Source organism: Schistocerca americana, chromosome 4, assembly GCF_021461395.2.
Source record: "Schistocerca americana isolate TAMUIC-IGC-003095 chromosome 4, iqSchAmer2.1, whole genome shotgun sequence".
NCBI lineage: Eukaryota > Metazoa > Arthropoda > Insecta > Orthoptera > Acrididae > Schistocerca > Schistocerca americana.
Genome location: NC_060122.1, coordinates 140,004,665 through 140,021,108, shown reverse-complemented (window position 1 = coordinate 140,021,108; position 16,444 = coordinate 140,004,665). Strand labels below are relative to the sequence as shown.

At 41.4% G+C, this 16,444-nt stretch overlaps 1 protein-coding gene across 1 annotated transcript in view; it reads left to right on the top strand.

Moving 5' to 3' along the window:
• The first annotated feature begins 499 nt into the window (after positions 1-499).
• The window catches only part of LOC124613032 (integrator complex subunit 7), a 157,348-nt gene continuing 141,403 nt past the window's right edge, over positions 500-16,444 (top strand). Inside the window, 1 exon segment of the mRNA XM_047141600.1 lies at positions 500-664. Within this exon segment, the coding sequence (XP_046997556.1) occupies positions 574-664 (91 nt within the window). The 5' untranslated portion in view covers positions 500-573.

The window sequence follows — 16,444 nt, the reverse complement described above, 5'->3', positions numbered from 1 at the left end:
AATACAAGGCGTTAAAATATAAATTCGTTGTTACAATATTGTAGTTACATCTACATCTGCCGTCCTTCTCTTTCGAGCATGAACACAGGCTGTGATATGAGAATCTTCATCTGTCAGAAGAGAAATGTGTTTTTCTTTTCTCAATACTGATCTCTCTAATTCTGGTCTGATTAATGTCCTATTTCTTTCACTTTTACTTTTTGTGCCAGAGATAAATCATTATTATGACAACTTTTGACTTCTCATTCTGCTGAATATTGAGATATAGTTTTTCACATAATTTTCCATTTATGGTGTTTAATGAATTAGTAGGATTTTTTGTTACTACTCGGAGCTATAGATTCTTTTGGACAAATTGTGGTGATTCCGTATCGGTTTACACGGTCCGCCTACAGCAACTATGGCCCTTCTGCTTAAAATTTGTTTCGGTTCTATTTGTATCTTTCAGTTGTTGGTAAGACTGATTTTGGTCACGTGAACCACTTCACGCTCAGTTGTGTCAATGTTGCCGGGAGGTGTCTGCTGTTGTGTTTACAACCGTTTGTTTACGTGTGTGTATGTGCAATTCATACTATGATACCTGTTAGGGTTAATTCATTTAACGAAAATGGATTGGGAGAGCCGGAGCAGGATGCAAATACAGCTCTTACAGAACTTGACAAAGGTAAGTTTCGTTAATTTTTACGCAAGATTTAAGTAATTCAGTGTTATTCCAGTAAACGTGCAACACCAGCTCCGTTTCTGTTAAAGACGCGATTGTAACAGTACACATGGGGAGCTATGCGCTATACTGCTTTGTCAAACTGTTTTAAAATAAATCTGTATATACACAGATTGGAATAAAATGAAAGTGTCAAAATTATTATAATTATAGTGTAGGTGTTTCATGACACCAATCTACCCGAATGTACATGCTGCTCCTGGTCTCTCCGCATTTACTATTTCTTTTACATTCACTTTTTGCCGATGGAGAATTTGAGTGTTTAACCCATGTATTGGACATTGAAATCAGCAAATATTTTCACTTTTACGCTCTGTTCTTCGAGGGCCTCACTTGCCCGCTGTTGTGTTATATGGAACAAGACAGGTACTACAGACTATGGGAAATTTCAATGGAAACGATACCAGGAACATAACTTAATATTTTACGTTAAAACGAAACTCTTTGGAGGTAGATGTGAGAAGATGCTGTAACGTATGTATCTGATGTAAGAAACAGTTGAAAATAGTAGTAGTATGAAGAGGAGAAAAACAAGTTTACATGGGGTAATCAGATTTCATCAGGTTGCACAGAATAGAGAGCAATTACATAGTTCTTTATGTGTTTATATTGTTAAAGAAATGGATCATATTGGTTAACGAAAATACATTCTAGAAGTACTCCCATATTCATTCATTCATATTAGATATATAAAACTGTTATAGGCTTGCAGAAACAATATGCAACGGGAGGCTTTAGTAATTCACCAGAAGTGATTGAAACCAAAACGACAAAAATTATATGGAATGAACCAGAAAGATTGATTACAAAAAATATCTGTTTACGAGACAACATCCTCATCTAAAGCAGAAATAAGTGAAAAGGCAAGAGAAAAATGTATGAGATATTCAGTGAAATCACCAGAAAATGCACGCAATGAAATAACAACACTGAAGAAACAAGTTGGAGTCAGAAGTGGATATAGCATAATGGATCATTTATGAATCATATTTGAAATTATAAACTGTTCATTAAAAGTTTTACATCACTTACTTATGCCTATCTACACTGATCTGTGAACATACATGAACTTAGATTCAGGGGAACAAGGGAATATAAGAATAGCCAAAATCTTTTTCGTTTCTCTCAGCTTCAAGTCACCAAACAGCATTGTGACCAGCTTTAATTTAATAGTAAGTAACTCTCATATGATTTGAGTATGTTACATAGTAGTAACTGCCAACCGTTCAGTTGGCTTCTTAGTTATCATCATTGGATTTTAATACTTTACAATGTGCCAACTGCTTATTCAATCAGTTGTGATCGTCTGATGATTACTTAGTATGGAGTCAAAACTGTTCATGACTCCACAAATAGTAAAACCATTGTGTGTGTGTGTGTGTGTGTGTGTGTGTGTGTGTGTGTGTGTGTGTGTGTGTGTGTGAGAGAGAGAGAGAGAGAGAGAGAGAGAGAGAGAGAGATTACTGCTGAAACCTGTAGGGGACACCACTCTCGGATGGTGACCCTTCTGAAGTTGTTCAGTGTGTAGGGAGGGCTGCTTCAGTGATACACCTGAGAGTTTCAGTTGGCTTCATGCATGTGCAGTAAGTTTAATGGCAGTGACACCACAAGCCATTCTGTACAGTTAATGGAGTGTACAGTTCATGGAGTGGGTTAGGTGTGACCACATTTTATTGTGTGGAAAGAGTAACTGTAAAGCTGCATCAGATGTTGAATACCCTGTCTTCATTCTATACAGCCTTCATATAGTCCTTGATAGCGATGAAAGGCATCCGCACATGGTACTGACGCATAACAACACTGACCTATCTCACTGCTGAACCAGGTTAACACCTTGCCTGTGAATTAATTCCCAGGCACCTCCATTTCTTCTATGATGATCATCAGATGTCAGGCAAATCCTTCACTCATCTGTGAAGAGAACCTGATGCCACTGATCCTATTTCCATTCCAGATGTTCTCTAGCCCACCATCTTTGCTTACCATACTCCAGTTTGTACTGTTGTTTCTAGTGGGTAGCTAGAGGCCAAATTGATTGTGCGGAGATGTGTTGTGTACCACACGGGTTGAGTCATAATTTGTTGGTAGTGGTCATCAACCAGTAAGAGGTAGAGTTTCATTGTTTCATGTCTCATGTGTGGTCAACCATGTGAATGTCTTGCTGTGGCGTCTGTCTATTTTGCATGTAGCCTCCCATGCTGATAACCCTTCTTGATGTAAAGTGAAAGCATGGTACAACCTTGAAATAATCCTTTTAGGCATGTTGGCAGAATTAGTTATTTGGGCATTGTGGACTTGTTAGATTCCACCCATCTGCTTTGACTTATGACGGCATATGCAACCATAATGCTACTACATGCTCACGTGAATAAAAATAAAAACCATTTGAGAATGTTTCACTCCAGCAATAAAATGAAACTAATGGGACAACTGCAGAAAGTAGGGGGCTTAGGGTGGGGACAAGTTCGTATACAATACGAAAACATCGTCATCCCAAAACAAATATTACCGGTATCCACAAAATCAAACACACAAATACTCAACCTACAGCATAATGTTACAAATATGGAACGCACAGGAATTTCACTTGCGCTATATAGCTCAAACGAAACCCTCACAAGTCTGAAACTCGGTACTGCAAAATTTCACTTGACCTACATAAAAATGAAACTGTCGGTACCTAGAACCCAAACACAAGTAAAAATCTTGGTATTAAAGATATCACATAACCTACATAGCTCAAATGAAGCCAATAGTACCAACTGTCCCACCCCCTGTCCCCCTCCTCATACACAAATTAAAAGAACCCTAAATAAAGCATTGAAAGCCATATAAAACAAAAAAAAATTATATTCCAACCAAAGCCACCTACGAATACAAGTAGGTTGGCTAACCCTCCACACAAACTGTGACTAATTGATCTCCACTACCACTCAAGGCCCACACCCAGTTCCTCCTATACTTCACACACTCAGTAGACACTTCCCTACAAGGAGAAAACCTATCCAACAAACTTCAGAAACGCACACACACTCCCGTCACACGCATGCAGGAATATGAAGATGCATGATAACAGAAATAACACGTAAGTAAAACAATCTTCCCGATGGTCATCCTAGATCTCTTGAACCAGGGCCCTCATCAAATAGAGCACCATAACTCAAAGTAACTCTTTTAGTAACTCACTAGTGACACAGCACATTCTTCCAATAATAACTTCACAGGATGGTTGCACGAAGTCAAATGACTGAGTACCATATGATACCCAAACATGAACATCTACCACAAGATCGTCCCTCCAAATGCTAAAGCAAACCAACCACAAAACATGACCCACCTAAAAAGACCCATTATTTTTGCTCAATAAACCATAATACCAACCTGTTACTGTGAAATGGACCAAGTGAGTTTTACTGACTTTATAGTGAATCTCACCAGGAAATGTGGCAACATGCTGACCATTCACAGATTTTCCAGCCCCCCCCCCCCCTCCTCCACACACATCCATGTAATGATTGAATCTTAACAGACACACACAAATCATATTACTAACACACTCAGAGCATCTCCTGTGTAGCAAGAGGAGTTTTCAAGCAGATGTGACTCTAGTTTGTGTAAAATACGTTATATTGCTGGATAGGCAGTAAAAGATTTGTAAGGCTGAATACCTCATGGGTGACGGCAGCAGCGGCGTGACTGCAGCCTCAGCATCCATGGGCTCCAGCACCGCAGAGGAACGTGGCAGCAATGGCGGTGACCAGGGGTGGAGCCCTGGCGGCAGTGAGAGTTGCCTGCCCGGTGCAGGAGACTGGGCCGGCGGCGGCGGCAGGAGCGCCCGTCGCGGAGGCGCGAGTGGCGGAGGTGCCATTGGGGAGTCATGGGCTGAGGCGGCTGAAGCTGTAAGGCATCCAATTGTGCTGGAAAGGAACCTGCGGCAGAGAACTGAAGACAGCACAAACGGATCTGGTTCCGGTGTTGCTTGACAGTGCCAGAAGAACCAGAAATTAAAAACGAGGTGCAGCCAAACTGGCAAAGGATGCGCCCCTGCTCCCAGCGCTGCATGCCAGAGAAAACACGGTAGAACACCAAAGCATGCGGCGCCAAGCCAGAATGAGGCAAAGCAGTGGGAGTGCACAGCGGCGTGTGTAATAGCTGCAGGAGCAACCGATGGGCACGGCCTTGTAGCAATTCTGTTGGGGAACAGGTGCCGCGCGACTGGGAGCGATAGGAAGTAAGGAAAGTCCATAGCATGCACTTGCGAGAGTGCGTGGCATGCAACTTGTTCATCTGCGACTTAAATATTCACACAAAGCATTCAGCCTCGCCATTCGACTGGGGTTGGAATGGGGCTGAGGCCAGATGGTGAATGCCGTTAGCAGCACAGAACACTTCAAACTCAGAGGACATAAATTGGGGGCCATTGTCGGAGACAATAACTTCAGGAAGGCCCTCAATGCAAAAACTAGACGTCAAAGTCCAAATAGTACTGGCAGATGTAGTAGAAGACATAGGCACAACAAAAGGGATGTTTCTGTATCCATCAATAACTATCAACCAGTGGGTGTCCCAGAAAGGACCCACAAAATCAATATGAACGCACTGCCAAGGCACAGTAGGAGTCGGCCACGTAACAGAGCCCTGGTGGGGAACAGATTGATGCTCTGCGAAGATGTTTATCAGTACCAACCCAAGTGCAGTGACGACGCGCTAATTGCTTCATCTGCACTATACCTCAATGACCAGCGTGCAGTATCAGAGGATTTCCAACTGCAACGAACGAGGTACAACCACACGAGACTGATCATTGTCAGTTCGTAACAAAATAACACCATGGTGTACATACATGTTGTGACATTGCGCAAAGTAACTTCGAACAAGGGGATCATGAATCTGCATAGCAAACGGAGGCCATTGAGTACGAATATACTGCAAAAGACCTGCAAAGAAGCATCGGTGGCTGTCGCGGAAGCAATGCGACAATAATCCACTGGAAAACCATTAGCTAATTCCTTATCCTGTGAATCAATAACCATGCATGACAAGTCTGAAGAATCAAACTCATTGTCAGGACCGGTAGGGAGGTGAGACAAAGCATCAGCATTGCCATTCTGGGCCGTAGGCTGAAGCAAAATTTCGTAATTCTAGTTAGAAAAAAACGAAGACCAATGTTGCAACTTTTGTGCAGTATGGGCTGGAACTGGCTTGGATGGGTGAAACAATGATGTCAAAGGCTTATGGTCAGTGACCAAATAGAACTTGCGACTGTACAAAAAGTTATGAAACTTTGTCACTTCATATACAATAGCTAAAGCTTCTTTCTCGATTTGAGAATAGTTTTGCTGGGCAGAATTGAGCAACTTAGATGCAAAAGTGATCAGGCGATCGTCAGAATTAATGCGGTGCGAGAGAACCACTCCGATGCCGTGAGAAGATGCGTCGACAGCCAAAACAACTGGTTTGGAGCGATCGAAAGGAATCAAACAGCAATCACTCAACACAGCATATTTGAGCTTGTTGAAAGCAGCATCAAATTCCGAAGACCAAACAAAAGGAATGTTGTTATGCCTAAAGCGACGCAAAGGCGCTGCAGTCTGTGCTGCATTTGATATAAACCGAACATGATATGTAATTTCGCCCAACACAGACTGAAGTTCTTTCAAGTTCCTGGGTGCCGGCAAGTCTCTAATCACACAGAGATGTGACGGTTATGTCCGTTAATCATATGTCCTAAATACTGAATCTCAGTTTGAAAAAAATTCCACTTATTTCTGTTACACTTGATTCCTGCCTGCAAAAGTACAGTAAATAAGGCACGCAAATTCTGCAAGTGTTCATCAGGATGCAACCTGGTATGACAATATCGTCCAGATAATTGGAACAACCAGGGACAGTGGCACACAACTGCTGCAAGTAAGACTGCAAAATAGCAGGAGCCGAAGCACAACGAAACGGAAGGCGGTGAAACTTGAACATTCCGAGGTGGGTCTTGATCACAAAATAGCACTGCAACTGTTTGTTGAGCAGAATTTGAAAGTATGCGTCCCGCAGAGTCAATTGTGGAAAAGAATTTTCCTGCACGAAGCTTATGAAAAAGTCTTCAGGACGCGGTAAGGGAAACGTAGCGACCACTGTCTGGGGATTTACCGTAGACTTAAAGTCGGCACAAATACGGGGACGACCATTTGGTTTCTACACATACAGTATAGGTGAAACCCATTGCAAAGCAGAAACAGGTTCAATGACACTACTGCCTTGCAAATTCTTAAGTTCAGCAGCTACGGTGTTGTTGCGAAGTGTGTGCGGTACTGGGCGTGCGCCCCGGAAAATAGGCATGGCATTGTCTTTAACTACAACATGTGCCGCAAAGTCTATGGCACAAGTAATCATCGCATAGTGTGGCAACACTGCCTGCATGGTCACTAGCGTTGATGCAAAGTACATTGTCCTGAATTGTGAGGCCAAAAAGTTCAAATGTGTCCATGCCAAAAATGTTCGTAGCATCACTAGAGCGGAGCACATGAAAAGACAGTTTTGTCATTGCACCATACGTGGCTTGCAAACTACATACGCCAAGCACTGAGATTTCCTGTCCTGTAAATGCAGTCATTGTGGAATGTGAATGTGGGGGCAAACCAAGCATGTCATACATTGATCTATTCAGTAAAGAAACAGACTCACCAGTGTCCAGCTGCATGCGAACAGAATGGCCACAAATGTTCAAAGTCACAAAAAGTTTCCTTGCATTGTGCTGAATGTGAGAGGAAGTGTTTGGCAAAACCTGTTTATTCACACGACGAGCTGTAGAAGCACAGGAAGCAGAAGGCTGCGAATAAATGGCATTAATGTCCATAGGCTGATGATGTGAATCATGATCACGGCGGTTTCCATTGTGGTGACACCCACGCGAGTCACACGAACAGGAGATAGGCTGTGAATTAGAGTTGCTCTTACTACACACACCTTGTACATGTCCTTTCTTATTACAAAAGTAACACTGTGCTTGACAGGATGGGCAACTGTTCCGTGGCTGGGCGTGAAAGCAGTTTGGACATGATTTCAGTTTCTTAGTGTGTGCCTGGCTTGAAACTTGTTTACGTGCGTGTAAATGGCACGGTGTGGCTCGCAGTGCCTCGGCAGGGCGGGAGGGCACCTGCTGTAGCTCGTTAACAGTACACACACACCTGAGGTCACGTCAAATGCAGAAGTAGTCATATCTAATGTATCTTGTCTGTCTAGCAAGTCCACTACTACCTGCAAAGACGGGTTTTTAAAGCGTAATATTTGCTCATGGATGCGGTGGTCCACCACACTCTACACAATAGCGTCTCACATCATGATATCCACATATGAGCATCCTCAGGAGCAATTAAAGTCATAATCAGACGTTAGCCCATTAATGTCAGCCAACCATGATTTATTTCACTGAGTAGGACCATGCCAGAGACGAAAGAATTTGTAGCGTGCAGCTACCACATTTACACTGTCATGGAAGTGGGAGTTCAATGCATCAATCACTTCGTCGTAAGTTTTAGCTTCTGTGCGGGTGGTGGGAAACAATTTTACGAGCACACGGTATAACACAACACCCACGTTGGCAGTGAAAAAGGCAAGCTGCTCTGTACTTGGTATGTTGTATGCTGCAAAGTGTGCCTCGAGCTAGGCAATGTATTCTGGCCAGCGTTCAACATCAGGATTGAAGGCACGAAATGGCGGCCCCAGAGGTGGTGGTGCAGGCGGAGGCATTGGAGGCACCATAGTAGCTGCAGTCTGTAGTGTGACCAGTCCAATTACAGCAGCAAGCAGCTGTGTCATTTGCTGAGTCTGAAACCGTACAAGATCGGACAGCGAAGCCTGTTCCTGTGACAAAGCCATTGTTGATATAAACTTAGTCTTATAGCAAAATGTCAAAATGTGGAAGCACTCATACACTGATTCACACAGGGAAATTGACAAAGCTAAAGGAGTACCAAGCAAAAAGCACATAAGAGGAGAGGAAAAATAAAGAATTGGGTCCCTTCTTGTCGCCAGTAATTTTGTATCCCACCTGGAAGGGGGCGCGTGGGTCTGCTTCTGAAATCTGACAAAGGGGCCGAATGAAGGAAGCGAGTAAGAGCAGGTTAGGTAAAGCACGTTGGTACTGCAAGTAAAGGGAAGATGTATGGAATATTCCAGAATTTCAAACACAAACAGCTGCTAGCATGAGTTTCTTAGAAGTAGATACCTTAGGGGTTGCGAAGCAACTCAAATCGCTTGATACGGGCAAGTCTTCAGGTCCAGATTGTATACCGATTAGGTTCCTTTCAGATTACACTGATACAATAGCTCCCTACTTAGCAATCATATACAACCGCTTGCTCACCGATAGATCTGTACCTACAGATTGGAAAATTGCGCAGGTCGCACCAGTGTTTAAGAAGGGTAGTAGGAGTAATCCATCGAACTACAGACCTATATCATTGACATCGATTTGCAGTAAGGTTTGGGAGCATATACTGTATTCAAACATTGTGAATCACCTCAAAGGGAACGATCTATTGATACGTAATCAGCATGGTTTCAGAAAACATCATTCTTGTGCAACGCAGCTAGCCCTTTATTCGCACGACGTAATGGCCGCTATCGACAGGGGATCTCAATTTGATTCCGTGTTTCTAGATTTCTGGAAAGCTTTTGATACCATTCCTCACAAGCGACTTCTAATCAAGCTGCGGGTCTATGGGGTATCATATCAGTTGTGCGACTGTATTTGTGATTTCCTGTCAGGAACGTCGGAGTTCGTAGTAATAGACGGCAAATCGAGTAAAACTGAAGCGATATCAGGTGTTCCCCAGGGAAGCGTCCTGGGACCTCTGCTATTCCTGATCTATACAAATGACCTGGGTGACAATCTGAGCAGTTCTCTTAGGTTGTTTGCAGATGATGCTGTAATTTACCGTCTAGTAAGGTCATCCGAAGACCAGTATCAGTTGCAAAGTGATTTAGAAAAGATTGCTGTATGGTGTGGCAGGTGGCAGTTGATGCTAAATAACGAAAAGTGTGAGGCGGTCCGCATGAGTTCCAAAAGAAATCCGTTGGAATTCGATTACTCGATAAATAGTACAATTCTCAAGGCTGTCAATTCAACTAAGTACCTGGGTGTTAAAATTACGAACAACTTCAGTTGGAAAGACCACATAGATAATAATGTGGGGAAGGCGAGCCAAAGGTTGCGTTTCACTGGCAGGACACTTAGAAGATGCAACAAGTCCACTAAAGAGACAGCTTACACTACACTCGTTCGTCCTTTGTTAGAATATTGCTGCGCAGTGTGGGATCCTTATCAGGTGGGATTGATGGAGGACATCGAAAGGCTGCAAAAAAGGGCAGCTCATTTTGTATTATCACGTAACAGGGGAGAGAGTGTGGCAGATATGATACGCGAGTTGGGATGGAAGTCATTAAAGCGAAGGCGTTTTTCGTCGCGGCGAGATCTATTTACGAAATTTCAGTCATCAACTTTCTCTTCCGTATGCGAAAATATTTTGTTGAGCCCAACCTACACAGGTAGGAATGATCATCAAAATAAAATAAGAGAAATCAGAGCTTGAACAGAAAGGTTTAGGTGTTCGTTTTTCCTGCGCGCTGTTCGGGAGTGGAATGGTAGAGAGGTAGTATGATTGTGGTTCGATGAACCCTCTGCCAAGCACTTAAATGTGAATTGCAGAGTAATCATGTAGATGTAGATGTAAAGTAAAAGAGGATTTTACTGGTGTCTGAACATATATAAATGAATATGTAACTTTGTACTAATGTGTGTGTAGGTACGAAGCCAAAGTCCAGATAAGAAGGTCTCAATAACAAACTACACTAAAGCAATGGTTCTCGGCCATCTGCTCTTCATGAACTGGGCGAAAACGGAGCAGCGGTCGTCTAGCTGCACAGTGTCAGCTAGAGGCCGCTGTGGTCGGCGAAGATCTTCCACGCTCATAGTGCCAATGTATGCTGTGGCATCGGAACTATCGATACCACACCCACCATATGAGCACTAACAGTTCCCCCACATTATTATTCACTTAGCTCCGACATAACACTACACAGAACACTGTTCGGACTACGACTGACAGTGTCAACATATTGAGCACATGGCACATGTGCGATTTGTGGTCAGGTACAATAGTCCATTTGTGGGTTAGGTTAGCATCTACATTGATCTTTATCCTCGCCCTTCTTACAGTGTTTTCATATTTTTGTGCAATCCCTGTAGCTAGAATTACAACCATCATCCAGTGGAATTTTGAGTACTTTTGTGATAAAGCAGACCTCAGATACCTGTTGGGCATCTATTGAACAGTGGCCATCTCAATCATTTTAGTGTGGCACATACAAAATCCTTGATCTTTAACTCCAAGAATATAAGATCCTGCAAACTCCTGTTTTCTCAACTTTCTTTGTTGTATTCCAAAATAAAATGTAGTTAAAGTCAGTACTGCCAAGAAGGTACAGGTATTAGATATTGGTACAAGCATGTGTACATGTAAAAGTTCATAGAGTAGTGCCCATGCTATTAAGCCTGTACCTATTTACCTATTTATAAACCAATTCCAGCAGTGGTCACTACCAAACTGCAGAGACAATCTTTTATCATGAAGTTAGATATACAAAGCAGCTCATCTTTATCAAAACAGAATTTATCCCAACAACAAATATGAATTCCACACCCACAAACGGTTCAAATCCACAGGAACCTGACGTGAAACCTGCTGATGGGAGGGCATTGGTATTAACACTTTGCCATCCGCACGTCTCGTACAAATTTATTCGCTTGGCGCCTGCAGCCCTAGTTCATATTACTTGGCTTGTCACCGGTAGCTTTTCACCGTTCCATTGATGACAAGCTTCAAACACATTGTCTTTTGTGTCCTTTAATTTTCCTGAAATCCTCTATTTTGCTGTATCATTCCACTAACTCAAATTTTCTGTTCAAGTAACTACTCTGCAAGTTCTACACTGTTATAATAATCATCCATGCAGAGGTGATGCCACTTTCCATCACAAGGTGTCAATAGTTCCATCACTGTTTTTGCTAAAGGCTGTCCTGTGCCGGAATATATCTTGAATGAGGAAATGTATCCCATACTCGAATCACACAGCATCCAAATGAGTATGCCATATTTCGTAATTTTCGACGGATAGTAAACTCTAAAATTTAAACGTCCGCACCACGGTATCATTCCTTCAATTTGAGATGTTTTGACTTAGATTAAATGTTTCTTTAAAATTTTTGGAAAAATAATCAGTTACAAATTGCACTTTGACAAGCTGGTCGGCATTATCTGGTTTGTTGTTGCTGTTAGAAAAATGTAAAATTGATAATATTTGTCTGAATCAGTTGCAGGACATCGTTTTGCAAAATATCAGTGTGTCTATCAATGGATTCGTTGACCAGAATCATTGATCCACGCTTTTTTTACAATTCCCATTAGGATAGCAAGCCCAAACCATTTTCTAAGTTCGGATCCCGTAACATCGACAAATTTGGCATTTCTTTAATCCAGTTTCCTTCTATTGCAATTTTGACTGTAGTACTTGTTGGTTTCATTGCTAATATATTCAGTTAGATCATTCTCAATATATAATTCTACGATATACTCGACACTCTGTGTATCTTTGGGAAATATGTTTGGAGCCTGTGATCGTTCAAATTTATTATTAGCCCTCGGTAAATCAAAGTCTGACAACTGTGTACTGTCTTCTTCTTCTGATTCAGCCAAATCAGTTGGCAACTGTAGCATTCGCTGAATTCTTCTTGGGCATATTTCACTATCTTCCTACAATTCTGCTTCACTTTCATTTTTTTGATATGCAATGTCTTCTTCTCAATCGGCCAAGTCATTGGGAACGTCACAAATGGTTCAAATGGATCTAAGCACTATGGTACTTAACATCTGAGGTCATCAGTCCCCTAGACTTAGAACTACTTAAACCTAACTAACCTAAGGACATCACATACATCCATGCCTGAGGCAGGATTCGAACCTGCATCCGTAGCAGCAGCGCGGTTCCGGACTGAAGCGCCTAGAACCACTCGGCCACAGCGGCCGGCTCCGGAACATCAGACAAGACGTCCGCACATTTATCATAAATAATCCTATTGTCTCTTTTGTCCGCCATGATGAAAGGGCACAAGTACTTATAAAAACAAAAAACTTGTTGTCATGTGTGACTTATTGTTACCTAACCAAAACACCAACAGAATGCAAAAGATACTAAAGTGCTTTCACTGGCCACTGCGCGATACTAAGCTCAAGACACCACTGTGGTGTTGCTGGCTGTTGACCACTATTTTGTGCACGACACCACTGTTGTATCGCTGAACGGCATAGTGTTAACTGATAAAGACAGCTCTGAGGGGAACGGGAGATGTGTGTTAAAAATTTGAGAGCTTGTCTTACTTCTCCACTAACTGTCTTACATATTACCAGAAAAGAATGACAGGGTGAAAGAAAACCCCCCCTCTTGATTAATGGCTCTTATGCTGCATTGGAATGTGAGCAGTTTAGGAAAATGTGTAGAAGAGGTAAAGCTTTTTAACACAGCATAGGATTGCAGCAGAGCATGCAATACCACCAGTCGGCTTTCACCAGTGATGTCAAATCAATCCCCAAGATGATTTCAAAATGGTGACCAATAACATTAGACATTCCCATGGCTCAAAAACATAAATGTCAAACACAGATTCATACAAATTCTTAATAAGAAATATTGAAGCTATCGGAACAGTCATGGAAAATTGGTAGTTTTGAGCAGGGACAAACCAAAATCGACAATAACAACCACAAACTTATGATAATAGTGACATTTACAAAATAGAACAGTCACAGAAAAAGGATACAACATTAGATAGGAAAAAAAGTGCAACCCAACTGTAACTGTTATCAAAAACATGACTTGATCTGTATAGCTCAACTTAAAAGATTGATACCAGTACAGAAAGCCAAAAGGTGGTGCTAATACTACAGTCATAAATCGTGAATACTAATGAAAGGTGGTATCAAAAAAGTCAGACGAGCTGTATGGCATAAAATGCTGATACAGATAGAGAAGCCCAGAAGGTGACAGCTGTCCACAAAGCCAAAAGGCTATACCAATGCACATGGCAACAAATTGTGAAAACTGATAAAAGGCAATATCTGCATCAATTGAGCTATACGGCTCGACTTAAAATGCAGATACCAGTAAAGCATACCAAAATGGGACATGAATATAGCAAGCCAAAAATTGCTGTAACTAATGATCTGTGGTTTCAGAAACATCGCTTGATGTGTATAGCTGAACTAAAAATGTGGATACTGTTCTAGAGAACCAAAATGTTTGAAATCTATCACACTTGATATCACTTTAACATCAATTTAACATAAAAGGTAAACAACCAAGATGGCACACACTATTAAAAGAAACTCAAATTACCAAATTTAAAAATTGTAACTTTACAACAAAAATGACTTTAACAAAACAAGAACATTCAACTTACCAGCCACATATTTTGTCATGAAGGGAGGACTGAGATTTGTGAACAGCAATAAAGCCAAATGATAAAGAAAATCCATCAAACATAATAAAATAACACAACTTAACAAATTTTAAACATGTCTGTGCTTCAGCAATTTTGCATGCAAGAGCTTCAGTGCATTGGACATAACAGCCAACCAGTTACAAAATACAGGTTTACTAAATCTTGACCATGGTTTTGACAGTTTTAAAATCATCTTCTTCAGAAGGTAGAGAGATGGTATTGTTAAAATGAGCAAAATTACAGAAAATGTTTACAAATAATTTAGTGATGGATACCCATGTAGGGTCAAATATTATTTATATCTGATGTGGGAGTCATTGACTCTGTCTAGTACATGTGTGTGTCATTCACTTAATCACCATTTAAAAGACATGTTTTAAAAGTGATAGTTCTCTACTGTATGGCCTTGTCGTAAAACTTTTTAAAACATCACACATCTGAGAATAGATCCAACAATGTGTCATGTGCCACTTGCATATATATGACATTCAAATATAATACATGGCAGTATATCCTACAGAATGTATGAATGTCATGTACAGAGCTAGTGACATGTGCCGACTAGCTGAAGAGTAGAGGCACTAGCCTTACGTTGCCTCTGGTAGGTGGTGCTCCTGCACGTCCTGTTTGTCCGTAACTGGTCCTGTTTGTCCGTAACTGCTATAGGCAGCGTGTGTTATTTGACACATACATTTTCATTACTAGACTTAACATTTGAACTAAAAAGTGGAAAAGAGGAAGAAGGGAGGAGGGTAAAAAAAATGTTTTAAGACAGTAGAGATAAATTACTTTTAAATCATGTATTTTATATTTTAATTGAGCAGATGACACACACATGTATGAGACAGAGTCAGTGTATCCCACATTGGATGTAGATAATATATCATGAGTATGCTCACTAAAGTTATTTGTAAACATTTCCTGTGGTTTTACTTATTGTAGTGATACCATCCCTGTTCCACTCACGATGTCGTAATGTTTGTTAATAAGTGCAATACCTTCTGGAAAAGACAGTTTTGAATAAAACCTAAATAAAAAAGTCCCAAACAACTTACGGGTATTCAGCCAGGTAATATTTTCAGCGACCGCCGATATTTCGATGGGAGTACACCCCGCCATTTTCAAGGCAAACTGCAACTGACAGGTGATGTACAGGCAAATTTAAAACCTCAATTCTTAGACTGATGCAGGAAAGATAACACACACTGAACACTAGTGCCATCAAGATGACCAAAGTCAGAGATATCAATAGTGAGACTGTGAACTAGGAGGTGCGGTAACATTGACTCTATCCCTCTGTTTTTTGACAAGGGAGAGAGCAGGATTCCAAACAGAGTTTAAACAAAAACCTCCATCCTGGTTTACAAGGTTGCTTGCTAATTTAATCTCAACTTCCTCCTTAATAACACTGTCCCAATAGCTGGATATGCATGCCAATATCTCGGTGTTGTCATATAGCACGGGGTGACCAGTATCCAAGCAATGTTCAGCAATATCATATCTACTTGGCTGCTGTAATCATGTGTGCCATTTATGCTCAGTATATCGGTACTCCACGGCATGTGTTGACATCCACTTACTTTTTATTCAATGACCAGTATCAATGGGTAGTCCGTTGTCTCCTGTGATCGCAAATTTGTTTATGGAAGAATTTGAGGAATGAGCATTGGAGTTGGCACCTTTGAAACTCGCCTGTTTCTTCAGATATTTTGACGATACTTTTGTTTTTTGGGCTCATGGTAGGGAGAATTTGAATGCCTTTCTAGATCATCTGAACTCGATCCACCCTAACATTTGTTTTACAATGGAAGTTGAAGAGGATGGCTGGGTTCCCTTTCTTGACGTTTTGGTTAGGAAGAAGGATGATGGATCATTGGGACGTGCAGTTTACAGGAAACATACTCACACTGACTTGTATGTACAGGCTAATAGTTGTCACTATCCGGCTCAGCGTGTAGGGATACTTCATACCTTGGTACACAGGGCACATGTCGTTTCTAATGCTGAGAATTTGCCAGCTGAGCTGTCCCACCTTGAAGTTACATTTCGTTAAAATGGTTATAGTGATAGACCAATTGAACGTGTGTTGCGCTATCGACAAACTGTGCATCGGGTGATTGATGATAATTCTGAGTCAACACCTAAGTCTACTGCCTTTTGCCTTACGTAGG